The 12,568-nt window shown below is 37.2% G+C and overlaps 1 protein-coding gene across 9 annotated transcripts in view; it reads right to left on the minus strand.

Moving 5' to 3' along the window:
- caskin1 (CASK interacting protein 1) overlaps positions 1 to 3,406 on the minus strand; it is a 152,743-nt gene extending 149,337 nt beyond the window's left edge. For 8 of the 9 annotated variants that reach the window (XR_001815389.3, XM_053687859.1, XM_017492312.3 and 5 more), the window contains exon 1: positions 2,806 to 3,406. Coding sequence is in view for 6 of the 9 variants with exons in the window: in XM_017492312.3 (XP_017347801.2) it covers positions 2,806 to 2,899 (94 nt within the window). In the remaining 3 variants the exon portion in view is untranslated. Of the gene's footprint in view, positions 1 to 2,593; positions 2,725 to 2,805 lie in introns of all 9 variants that reach the window. The other variant, XM_053687855.1, reaches the window with a different exon arrangement.
- Positions 3,407 to 12,568: the final 9,162 nt, after the last annotated feature.

Below are 12,568 nucleotides of genomic sequence, written 5' to 3' on the forward strand. Positions count from 1 at the left end.
CATGTATGAGACTGTGATGTGTTAGTTGCATGTATGAGACTGTTATGTAGTGTTAGTTACATGTATGAGACTGTGATGAAGTGTTAGTTACATATATCAGACTGTGATGTGTTAGTTAGATATATGAGACTGCCATGTGTTAGTTACATATATGATACTGTGATGTGTTAGTCACATATATGAAACTGTGATGTAGTGTTAGTTACATATATAAGACTGTGATGTGTTAAGTTACGTGTATGAGACTGTTATGTAGTGTTAGTCACATGTATGAGACTGTTACGTAGTGGTAGTTACATGTATGAGGCTGTTATGTAGTGTAAGTTACATGTATGAGACTGTTATGTAGTGTTAGTTACATGTATGAGGCTGTGACGTAGTGTTAGTTACATGTATTAGACTGTGATGTGTTAGTAACATGTATGAGACTGTTACGTAGTGGTAGTTACATGTATGAGGCTGTTATGTAGTGTTAGTCACATGTATGAGACTGTTATGTAGTGTAAGTTACATGTATGAGACTGTTATGTAGTGTAAGTTACATGTATGAGGCTGTTATGTAGTGTTAGTCACATGTATGAGACTGTTATGTAGTGTAAGTTACATGTATGAGACTGTTATGTAGTGTTAGTTACATGTATGAGGCTGTTATGTAGTGTTAGTCACATGTATGAGACTGTTATGTAGTGTAAGTTACATGTATGAGACTGTTATGTAGTGTTAGTTACATGTATGAGGCTGTTATGTAGTGTTAGTCACATGTATGAGACTGTTATGTAGTGTTAGTCACATGTATGAGACTGTTATGTAGTGTAAGTCACATGTATGAGGCTGTTATGTAGTGTTAGTCACATGTATGAGACTGTTATGTAGTGTAAGTCACATGTATGAGACTGTTATGTAGTGTACTTTACATGTATGAGACTGTTATGTAGTGTAAGTCACATGTATGAGACTGTTATGTAGTGTTAGTTACATGTATGAGGCTGTTATGTAGTGTAAGTTACATGTATGAGACTGTTATGTAGTGTTAGTCACATGTATGAGACTGTTATGTAGTGTTAGTCACATGTATGAGACTGTTATGTAGTGTAAGTCACATGTATGAGACTGTTATGTAGTGTACGTTACATGTATGAGACTGTTATGTAGTGTAAGTCACATGTATGAGACTGTTATGTAGTGTTAGTCACATGTATGAGACTGTTATGTAGTGTAAGTTACATGTATGAGACTGTGATATAGTGTTAGTTACATGTATGAGGCTGTTATGTAGTGTTAGTCACATGTATGAGACTGTTACGTAGTGGTAGTTACATGTATGAGGCTGTTATGTAGTGTTAGTCACATGTATGAGACTGTTATGTAGTGTAAGTCACATGTATGAGACTGTGATATAGTGTTAGTTACATGTATGAGGCTGTTATGTAGTGTTAGTCACATGTATGAGACTGTTACGTAGTGGTAGTTACATGTATGAGGCTGTTATGTAGTGTTAGTCACATGTATGAGACTGTTATGTAGTGTTAGTCACATGTATGAGACTGTTATGTAGTGTTAGTTACATGTATGAGGCTGTTATGTAGTGTTAGTCGCATGTATGAGACTGTTATGTAGTGTAAGTCACATGTATGAGACTGTTATGTAGTGTAAGTTACATGTATGAGACTGTTATGTAGTGTTAGTCACATGTATGAGACTGTTATGTAGTGTAAGTCACATGTATGAGACTGTTATGTAGTGTTAGTTACATGTATGAGACTGTTATGTAGTGTTAGTCACATGTATGAGACTGTTATGTAGTGTAAGTTACATGTATGAGACTGTGATATAGTGTTAGTTACATGTATGAGGCTGTTATGTAGTGTTAGTCACATGTATGAGACTGTTACGTAGTGGTAGTTACATGTATGAGGCTGTTATGTAGTGTTAGTCACATGTATGAGACTGTTATGTAGTGTAAGTTACATGTATGAGACTGTTATGTAGTGTTAGTCACATGTATGAGACTGTTATGTAGTGTAAGTTACATGTATGAGACTGTTATGTAGTGTTAGTTACATGTATGAGGCTGTTATGTAGAGTAAGTTACATGTATGAGGCTGTGATGTAGTGTTAGTTACATGTATGAGGCTGTTATGTAGTGTTAGTTACATGTATGAGGCTGTTATGTAGTGTAAGTTACATGTATGAGGCTGTTATGTAGTGTTAGTCACATGGCTGAGGATGTGGTATATCAGTTTGAAGTATGAGGCACCAATGCTGTGTGTGAGGTAGTCTTGGTTAGATGTATGACCTGTGATGTGTTAGATGTTTGTGGTGGTCACAGTGTTAGTTATTGTATGAGGCTGTGATGTAGTCTTGGTTAGATGAATGAGGCTGTAGTGTTGGTTATATCTATGATCTGTGATGACTTCACATGGATGAGGATATGATGTGTAAGTAAGATATATGGGGTCCTGAAGCAGTGTCAGTGCTGACAGCAGGTAATAATGAGCTAATATTACACAGATAAGGCTGAAGCACGTGACGCAAGTGTGCTCAGGTAAACATGTGTTAATTATTCTCATGATGTTATGTTCAGCAGCCTTACATTTTCCTGCACGTCTGCATACATAACATGCCCCGTTTCCCATCGTGGTAATATCGTCAGACTGCAACGGCGAAACCGGAACCCGTGACATCTGCTCCCAAAATAATCGCGGGAGACCGAGTGCACGCGCTCTAATCGGCAATCGATGCAGCACGTCAATTACAGCACGAACACACATAGCTGTATGATTTATACAGAAATGGGACACCTACTTGCTTTGCCGGGTTTGGGCCTCTGCAGGAGTTTCTGTACCGTGATTAAATCCTCGGTCTTCACGGCCTGGAGCAGTTCCTGATCTTTGCCCATGGTTAAATTTGTGTTTTTACAGCCGGAGCATCCTCTGAGCGCGCGCGCGTGCGTGCGTGTGCCGTTTTCCCCGCGCGGATCCTCCCAGTGCTGGAAGGATGCTTCAGTTCGCGCGACGATGAACAAAATGTTCGTGCTGGCAGTACACCGACCTTTTTTTGTTTTTTGGGGTGTTTTTTTTTTTGTTTTGTTTTTTTTGCGATTTTACGATTTCAAGCTTAAACTGCAAGAGCCTTAGTGTTAATCACTGTGCAATCGGCAGCCTACATCAGTACAATACCGAGAAAACGACGTGCATATTCCATTTGCACGCAGCGGATGAATCACATCGCTGGCGTTTGACGACAAATTTAATACGATTTTTTTTTTTTAAAGCAGCAGCATTGAGGAGTCACATTCCGAAATTTGTACAGAAATCCCAATGCCCGCGGTGTGTAGCAGCAGTGTGTGCTGCCATCGCTGCTCCTCTCCGTGCTGCGTGTGTGTGTGTGTTATGTCCCAGCTGTATTAAAGCTGGGCTATTCGAGAACGAATCGGTTCCATTTGAACGACTCTTTCGAAAGGAGTCGATTCTCGTGCGAGAATGAATCCAGTGTCTTGACATTGACATATTTGCGGCGGGGGGTTATGTGTGTGTGTTTTCAAATATTTTTGACCTGTTTAGTTCAGAGTGTGGAAAGCAGTCGTGTTCTATGGCATATGCTATGCTATCGTGTGCAATTTGTAAATTGTTCCGTGTTCATTGATAAATTTATAACACAGTTAGCACGCAAATGGCGTCCTCTCTTAGATTGAAAGGGCACTGACAAGGAGGTGGGTGTATGAAACCGTCAAAATGGACACAAAGTTGGTTTTGCTCGCTGTTTATAGCTGTCAATATGAGTGTCAAATCAAATGAATCAACCCCCGCGTGGTGATTCACAACGACAAACCGAGTCAGTGACGTGAACAGTCGGTTAGCGTCGCGCGAATGGAAACTGCAGTAGTAAACAGCACTACTCACTCCAGAGGCCGGAAATTAAAGGGAAAAATGGGAGCCAGTGAACAAATTATGAAGAATTATAGCTGTTATTCATTTTCAACGGAAAATACGCCGAGCCAGCACAGCGTGGCTGAAAATATCCTGAAGCAATTAATAACCTTTCAAACACTCAATATCTAAAATAGTTATATTTAGTGTTTGAGTCATAATTGAAATGAGGTGGAAAATAAGTCTCTGTCCCAAACACAAGCATTCAAGCCTAGTGAGAGTTCAAAATGGTATATATGTCAGCCATTTTATGGATCTGTCCCAAACTCTTAAACACATTGAATTGGTTCTGACAAGACCTTTTGATAGTGGTTGTGTTCATATGCTTCTCTGTGTTCATACACCTAATGGGTGTGTATGTATTACCCATTATGCACTGCATTTGACTGTATGTAAGTGTTTTGCACGCGCACACACACACACACACACACACACACACACACACAGAAAAAGCATTTAATGTAATATATACATGTACACTACAGAATAAAGAGTTTGTTAATCATGTTCTCTGGATAGTTAACCCTTTACTGCATGGTGTTGCAGTAAATTAAACAACAATTACATTTTCTCCAATTTCTTTGGTAGGCAGTAATACAAAACTACTAATTTGAATGTAACTGGAAAAATTGGATCTTTTAGCCTTGGCATAATAATAAAAATGAAAGGCATGTCACATGAGCAGGACGTGCACTTCATTTTCATCAGTCGCATGACAAGATGAAGGTGATCGTTGGAGGGTTCTCAAAATTTGATCAATTTTTCAATAATATTCAGGCAAAATTACTTCAAGGAAAAGTTAACGTTTATTTTTTGTCATTTAACCAAGATTATATGTTTTGAGAATTGTGTTAAATGGTCAAACGTAATTGTTTCCATATGGCAACACCATGTGATAATGGAACTGTGGTATGTGCATTCATGAATTGAAACAGGCCTATGTAACAAAACAAAAAAAGCTAATCTCCGCTCCTCTAATAGTATGTTTACATTTTTTCACATTCAAAGTAAGAAAAACTGCCTCACAACTGTCCGACGAGTAGCCCAAAGCTAACCACTGAGCTACCACTACTCAGTATGGAACCTTTAAAGGGACATGCTGACTGAGGTTTGCATAGGAGTGGCCCATAACCATAGATTTTGGGCAGGATAATATGAAATAACATAGGTTGCTACTGTATAGACTATGTAGGCTGCTACTATATCTGGTGCATTTTTAGAGTAACCCTCTAATAAGCATTTGAGAGTTAGCAAGACTGAAATGAACTAACTATGTGAACCAATTTTTTACGAGAGAACAGAAAGATGTAGTCAAAACAGCAAAAACACAAAACAATTCAATTAATTTATTAGATTAAAACTAAACATCTAACACATAACACTCCTACCTTACTGTATAACTTGATTCATTTGTCAAGAAATTTAGCTCTCAGTCTTTCAGATGAGCAACTTTTTTCGATCACAGATTGAAATCAGACATTATAAATTCATAAGCAATGGGTGCAATTATGATGATTTCTGGGAGCTGAAATCAACCTAGCTAATTACATAGCTTGTTAGATAACAGTGTAGATTTGCTAATCACATCCTTTCTAATCAGGGAAAGAACTGAAAACCATGGATTATAAAGATGAGAGTGGTCATTTTGAAAACTTACTCTCAAATGGGGTTTTTCAAAGTAATTAAACTGTTTTTGATACAGCAGGTTCCTCTTGCCACTGTTACAGAGAGCGGGTGAACACAGAAGACATAAAATCATTAAATATTCTGTCCGCTGTCCCTCCCCCATTCCTAAACCAAAAATTTTAATATAGTTCAAGTATTTAAAAACAAGCGAGCATGGTAGGCTATACAAAATGCAAGCCTGGCAACCCTCATTAACTGTCCTGTACACTACTCCTCCCAGAGCATGGGGCATTGTGATTCCTTCCCCAATGGGCTTGTTGCAATTTCTATTTTTGAGGTGCAATAATAATAATGATTGTGCTACATCTAGAATGAGGACCAAATCCATAGAACAGAGGCTTATCTTTCAAATGGCATCATTTTATCTGTTGGTCACACAAATTAGAGGTAATTTAGATGGAATTTAAAATGTATAGGGTTGTGAATGAGGCTCTGCACCTATTGCCAAGCCAACACTGGGTTTCCATATTTAATCATTTGTACCAAGTGTATAAAAAGAGAAAGTAAGCTATGTTATCTGTAGAGATAGTCATACACTCACAGGCTATTAAGCAAGCTACAACACTGCAAAATACTCTTGCATACACTGTTCAAACACTCACATTTGAGGAATTTAGGAGGCAAAGTGAATGTATCTTCCATTTCTTCCATCAAAACCAGTCTAAAACCAAAACTCAAAATCGCTTTCAAACTACAACATAACCATCACTTCAATGTGTACAAAGCACACTGCAGTAATTAAGAGAACTACTTGCTCACTTCATAAAAAAAAAACAGAAGTAATATTCTTTATTCTTTACAGTCTTTTTTTTATTCTTTAAAGTCTTTATTGAATTTTAGCATTAAGTAAATGTGGTCACATTAAACAACACTGTAAAACCGGAGAGTTCATTTAATGCAAAACATTTGAGGAAACTAATTACCTCAAAATTTTTAATTTGATAAATCAATTTCTTTAAGCCAAATACACTTAAATATATATATATATATATATATATATATATATATATATATATATATATATATATATATATATATATATAAACTCAAACATGTTATATTTAAGTGTATTTGGCTTAAATAAATTGATTTATCAACTTTAAAAAAATTAGGTAATTAGTTTTCTCAAATGTTTTGAGTTAAATGAACTTATCCAGTTTTACAGTGAATAAACAAAAAGAAAAAAATACACAAAAGTCAAACAAGCACAAAGAGAAGGTTTCATACAAATAGATATATATATTTTTTTAATCATGGAGAGGGCCACAATTTCCCTACATTCAGGTTTGGAATTTTGTTGTGGTACATAAAGTTGATACAGACAGAAACAGCATCATATCATACATTCTAATTAGTTTCTCAATATTCCTTTAGGGGAACCCATTAATAGAGTAGTAGATAGACTTGACTCTGTTGAGTTAATATAATATAATATAATATAATATAATATAATATAATATAATATAATATAATATAGAGCTCCCAGACCTTTTAGAATTCTTCCATTGGTAACACAAGTTAAATATTCAAATTTTGGGCCATCCCTCCTTGTTTGGACATTTATCACTCATCCATTGCAGTAGGACATTGTTTATTGCTGCAAAGCTAAGTACAGTTGCAATCAAAATTCAAATCAGGTTTATTGTCAAAATGTACAGACTTTCAGCTGTTTGCAATGAACAAATCAAACAAAAGCAATTGAAATAGTTCAACACAATGAATGCTTCAAGTGGTTTTCCCCAATTCAACTTGAAATGAAAATGCAACTTATAATGACTTCTCCAGTTTCAAAATTATTCAACCCCTTCATGGCAAGCATCTTTAGTACTAACAGTAGCGCACCCTTTTGCTGTTATGACCTGCTACAAACAAGATGCATAGCCAGACACCAGCTTCTGGCAGCGTTCCTGAGGAATCTTAACCCATTCCTCATGAGCATTGGCCTCCAGTGCAGTAATATTCTTGGGTTTGTGTGCTGTAACCGCCTTCTTCAAATCCCTCCAGAGATTTTCTATGGGGTTCAAGTAAGGTGACTGTGATGGCCCTGTAGTATCTTCCAGATATATCGCCTATGTAAAATCTGAGATATATCGCCTATGTAAAATATGGGGCTGTATTGCTTTAGTGTGATAAAAATGCTGATATGTATTTAGAATGTTCCCAGATATCATCCCAATCATCCTTACTTATACTGTAGCTATTGATAATTCCTTCTCACATACTATTAATTCCAAGTGCTGTATTTGAAGCCAAATATTCTTTCAGACTTTTAGAAAATGTACTCATGTACAATATCACAGGTGTTTGAAATATTTTTTTTCCTTTACAGTTCAGAATAAAGTAAAATAATAATAATAATAATAATTTCAGTACCCAACACTTGTTTCCCTTCTAATCTATTTTACCAAATCTGTTAAAGATAGAAAACTTTTCACCTTATGACCATGGCCTCACAGATGTAGCCTATAAAAATGTCAAGTTCATCCTCTGGACATTCTCGTCTACTCGACTGACCCATGTTGCTCAGACTGTCTTCCACTCTGTCACAGAACCATAGTTACATATACAACCTGACCTACTTCCTTTCATTCCAGACTACTGAGCTGGTGTCCTTTTGAACTAGTGAAGGCCATATATCAAAATCATCATCACAATTCATAACATGGACAATAAGAGACAGCACCAAAATAGTGGAAATGTTATACTTCATTGAGACTGTGTTAATACTGCTTTATATCAAGGAAGCGAATCATTCTCTGTTCTTTATTGAGGATAAGAATCACTCAACATTCTGATACTGCTCTCTACTGATCGTGAGAATTAATTATTATTGTGTTGATTCTGTACTCTTTTGAGGATAAGAATTGCCCAGTCTTAATATTTCATTCTACTGAGCCCCCCAATGAGGCTCTTGCAGATGATTTGCACACACTATGCGAACACCTAACCAAAAAGGAACAGTATGTGACGCTACTAATGTAAAAGCAGAGAAATTGCTTGTATTCCACCAAAAATAAATATATAAGGTATATCTAACTTAACATGGATGACTTATAATTAAACTATCCAGTGTCACCTAGAACAGAGTCCCTGTTGGGCCCAGTTCCTCTCAAGGTTTCTTCCTCATATCATCTCAGGAACCTTTTCCTTGCCACCACTGGTTTGCTCATTATGGATCTAAATCTACATCCAGATAAAACTGCTTTGTGACAATGTCCATTAAAAGCTCTATGTAAAAAAAAAATTTAATTTAATTGAAAATATGGTCACAACCAATCATGTTTGTTAATGATTCACATAACATCCGATATGAGCACTGGATAGAACCTTGGTTGTATTGACATTAAATGTTCTTAGATCCAGAACAGTATCTGGTGACCAGGACATCCACATAAGATAGTCTGGTTTAGCCTGAAATGGCGACATGGAGCCATCTTGTGGGTTCATCACCTGCAAGATGCATGGTGAGGATCAGGTGCAATGCCATTCAGGTGGCACCCATAGGGGGGGGAATCTCAAAAGAGATCGCCTTATTATCTCTATGCTTTCTCCTAGACAACAATGAATTCAAATGAAAATAAAAGGAATATTTCGACTTAAATAACTAGTTTATGGATACAGCTTTTTCTTCTGAGACAAAACACCCCAGTAATCACCCATATGTCTCCTCTTCAGTTTCAGTAGAGATATCATCAATGTCTCCCGCTGTTCTCAGATCTGCCAAGTTAAAGATTAATTCAAATTCATTCAAATGTATTTGTTTACTACAAGCATACTAAGAGATATACTGTTTATTTGTGACATATAATCATGTCTAAGCACATTTGAAGATAAGCACACTAGTGTATTTTTGATATGCTAGTATAAGTACTTGAAGAAATGTACACAATTTTTATATATTGTAATTATACTTGAAGAGATGTACAAATTTCTGCTAAGTATTTGATTTGAGAGAAAACTTTAAGTAAAGATATTTTCCTCTGGGAACGCATGAGATGGACAGTCTTAGATGGACTACACCTGCTGGAGAGTCTGTATTTCACAGTTGGCTTGGGAAAGTCAACTCTCAGGATCCCCCAGGAAGAGTTTGAATCCATGGCAAGGGATAGAGAAGACTGGACTGACCTTCTCAGCCTGTTGCCACTGCGACCCCCATCAGGAAAAGTGGAAGGAAAATGAATTAATGAAAAAGAAATAGGGCAAATTGTGCCTTCTTTTTTTGATCAAAAATTTGTTTGAAATTAACTTTTATTGATTGTACTAGTTACTTGTGCAATCAGTTTAGCCAGAAGGACTCATGCTGGTCAATAATGATTTATGCAACGATGTTTTGATGAATCATGCTCTGGAAGCATGGTCATATTCTTATCAGACATGAATTGTTTTTATTGATCTGGCATTGATCTTGCATTGCTACACCAGTGTGGCCCAAGCTGTATACCGCTTAACTCCGTCCACTTGTTTGTTTCTGAAACCTTACATAGATTTGTTTTTTGCGGGGGTTTTCTGCAAACAACTCTGCCTTTTGAGAGAGTCAATAAAGTAAACAAATTGATATTGGCTACTGCCATGCACCGAGGTCAGTGAGTCCTGTTTGGGTCATTCAGTCTGAGCTGGAGTTTTAGTATTCTGTGATTCTCTACATGCAACAATAGTCTTGCTTGCATGGTTAGGTTGTACATTAGGGCAAGTGTCATAGGCTTTGAGAACCATCATATCAGCTGTTTTTATATTCAGCTACATGCTATGTAGGTTTACATGCAGGGCTTCATCAGCCTGTGCCACTATTGAGACCATAGGTGTACTGAAGGTTTTAATATCAATGCACCTGGCATTGCAGCCAGTATTCATGTTCTTTCTGAGGTTGCAGTTACAATGGGCTTTATGTGAGCATAATAGCTCTATAATGCAGTTGATTTATTGAGGGATAGCCCAGTCACTTACTTGGAAACTAAACACAACATGGAAATGTATACACAAGCATTAACTAAACACAGACCATTAGAATAACATGTAAGCAAGATGAAAAGCAATGAACATAAAGGAGGAGAAGAAGGAAATGAAATCAAAACAAAAACAGAAGCTCATGGAATCAGGGAAGAAGAGCTTTGAAGACATGTCTTGTTGGATATATACATCATATATTGGATTACACTGCTAAGGCTACTTTTCTTTTCATCCAAGTCGGCCGAATTTGCAAGGAAGAAGAAAAGAATTAGCCAGAATCTGCCAGAAATACAACAATCACTGCAAGACTCCTCCAAACAGTAAAGTTAGCACGTGGAAGCCACTACTCACAAAATCACATGACTCTCGGGCCACAAGAAACAAGATTTTATATGGTCTGTTAAAACCAAGACTAATAATTTTAGCCTGAATGCCAAGTGGTACATCTGGTACAGGCACTGGTCGAGCATGGTGGTGGTAGCATTGTGCTGTGGGGATGTTTTTCAGCAGCAGGGTAGCTTGTTGAGATCAATGTAAAGACAAAAGGTTCAAAGTACACAGTTGACCATTCCATGAGGAAAACATGCTCAAACGCTGTAAAGACCTCAGATTGGGGAAAAGTTTTACCTTCCAACTTAATAACGGCCAGAAACACAATGCCAGGACAATGCAGGTGTGGCTTTGGGAGCAGTCTCCAGGTGTCCTTCAGTGGAACCGAGTTCACTAATAAAAGGTGTTTGATAAAACAAACTACATAATGTCTGTATGACTATTCCCACTCTGTACACACACAAGTGATGTACAGTTGACTGTAACTCTTGAAGGTGATACAATAAATAACTCATGTGATTATGCATGAGAAGTGATTTTAGTAGCTGTTTCAACAAACCTGCTGTTGAACCTGAACTTTAGAGGTCCATGGAATGAATGTCTTGTTTTGACAAGATTCTACTGATACAAGAATTCAGAACTACAATTGTTGCTCTGAAAGATGCTACCCCTCTGCCCTTGATCTGACTCCTTGGCGAGAGAGAAAGAGAGAGAGAGAATAATATTGTGTTGTGACACCCCCTTGCGGTAAATAATAGGTGTTGCAGTTTTCATAAAAACAGCTAGAGAGCGACCTCGAGTGTTCAGAATAAAATAAAAAATGCAGACCGGTGTCCCAAACCCAGAATTTTATTCACATTTATTTTGACACTTTTGTTTTTGTTATTTAATATACTTCCAGTGCATATATCCACTTCAAATCTACACATATAATGTATTTTGACTTTTGACTGTAATTTAAAAAAACAGAGCAAAATGCATGCATGCATTCGTAAGCAATAAACAAAGATATATGTATATGTAAAGGTTACATAAAAATAAATCAAGTTCTAGATATACATGCTGAAAAAAAATGTTCTCGTGCAAATTGCACCTGGTGTCACTATAAAAGACGTTGCCATTCGTTGGAAAGATTTCACATAACAAGCTGCAATCATGGTGAAGGTGAAGGAACTTCCTAAAATTTACAGGGACAACATTATTAAACAATATTTGAGTGCGTAAAGCTTTCCCTGGACGGGAGATGAAAGCTAATGAGAAGGAACGTAAGAGAGAAGAGAGCAGTCACTCGAAAAAAGAGTTGCAGGACGACCTGAAAGCAGCAGGAACAGCAGTTACACAGAGAACAATAAAGAATGAAGTCCACCAAAATCATTTTTGTGTGTATGATCCCAAGAACACCATATCCACAATGAAGTACAGAGGTGGGAGCGTGCTTCTGATTTGGGACTGCTTCTTTGCAAACGGCACTGAGGCATTACGCGTCATTGAAGGATACATGATTAGATGGAAGACAATGACTCCAACATACATCCTAACTAACTGAAGAAGGCCTTGCATGGTCTAGCCCAGTGGTTTTCAAAGTGGGGGCCACCAGGGGGCGCCCGGGGGGCCGCAACAATTTGGTGTGAAAAATAAATAAATGTATGTTTTCTCTTTCTCACTCTCAGACACAC

The sequence above is a fragment of the Ictalurus punctatus genome, chromosome 2 (assembly GCF_001660625.3).
Source record: "Ictalurus punctatus breed USDA103 chromosome 2, Coco_2.0, whole genome shotgun sequence".
NCBI lineage: Eukaryota > Metazoa > Chordata > Actinopteri > Siluriformes > Ictaluridae > Ictalurus > Ictalurus punctatus.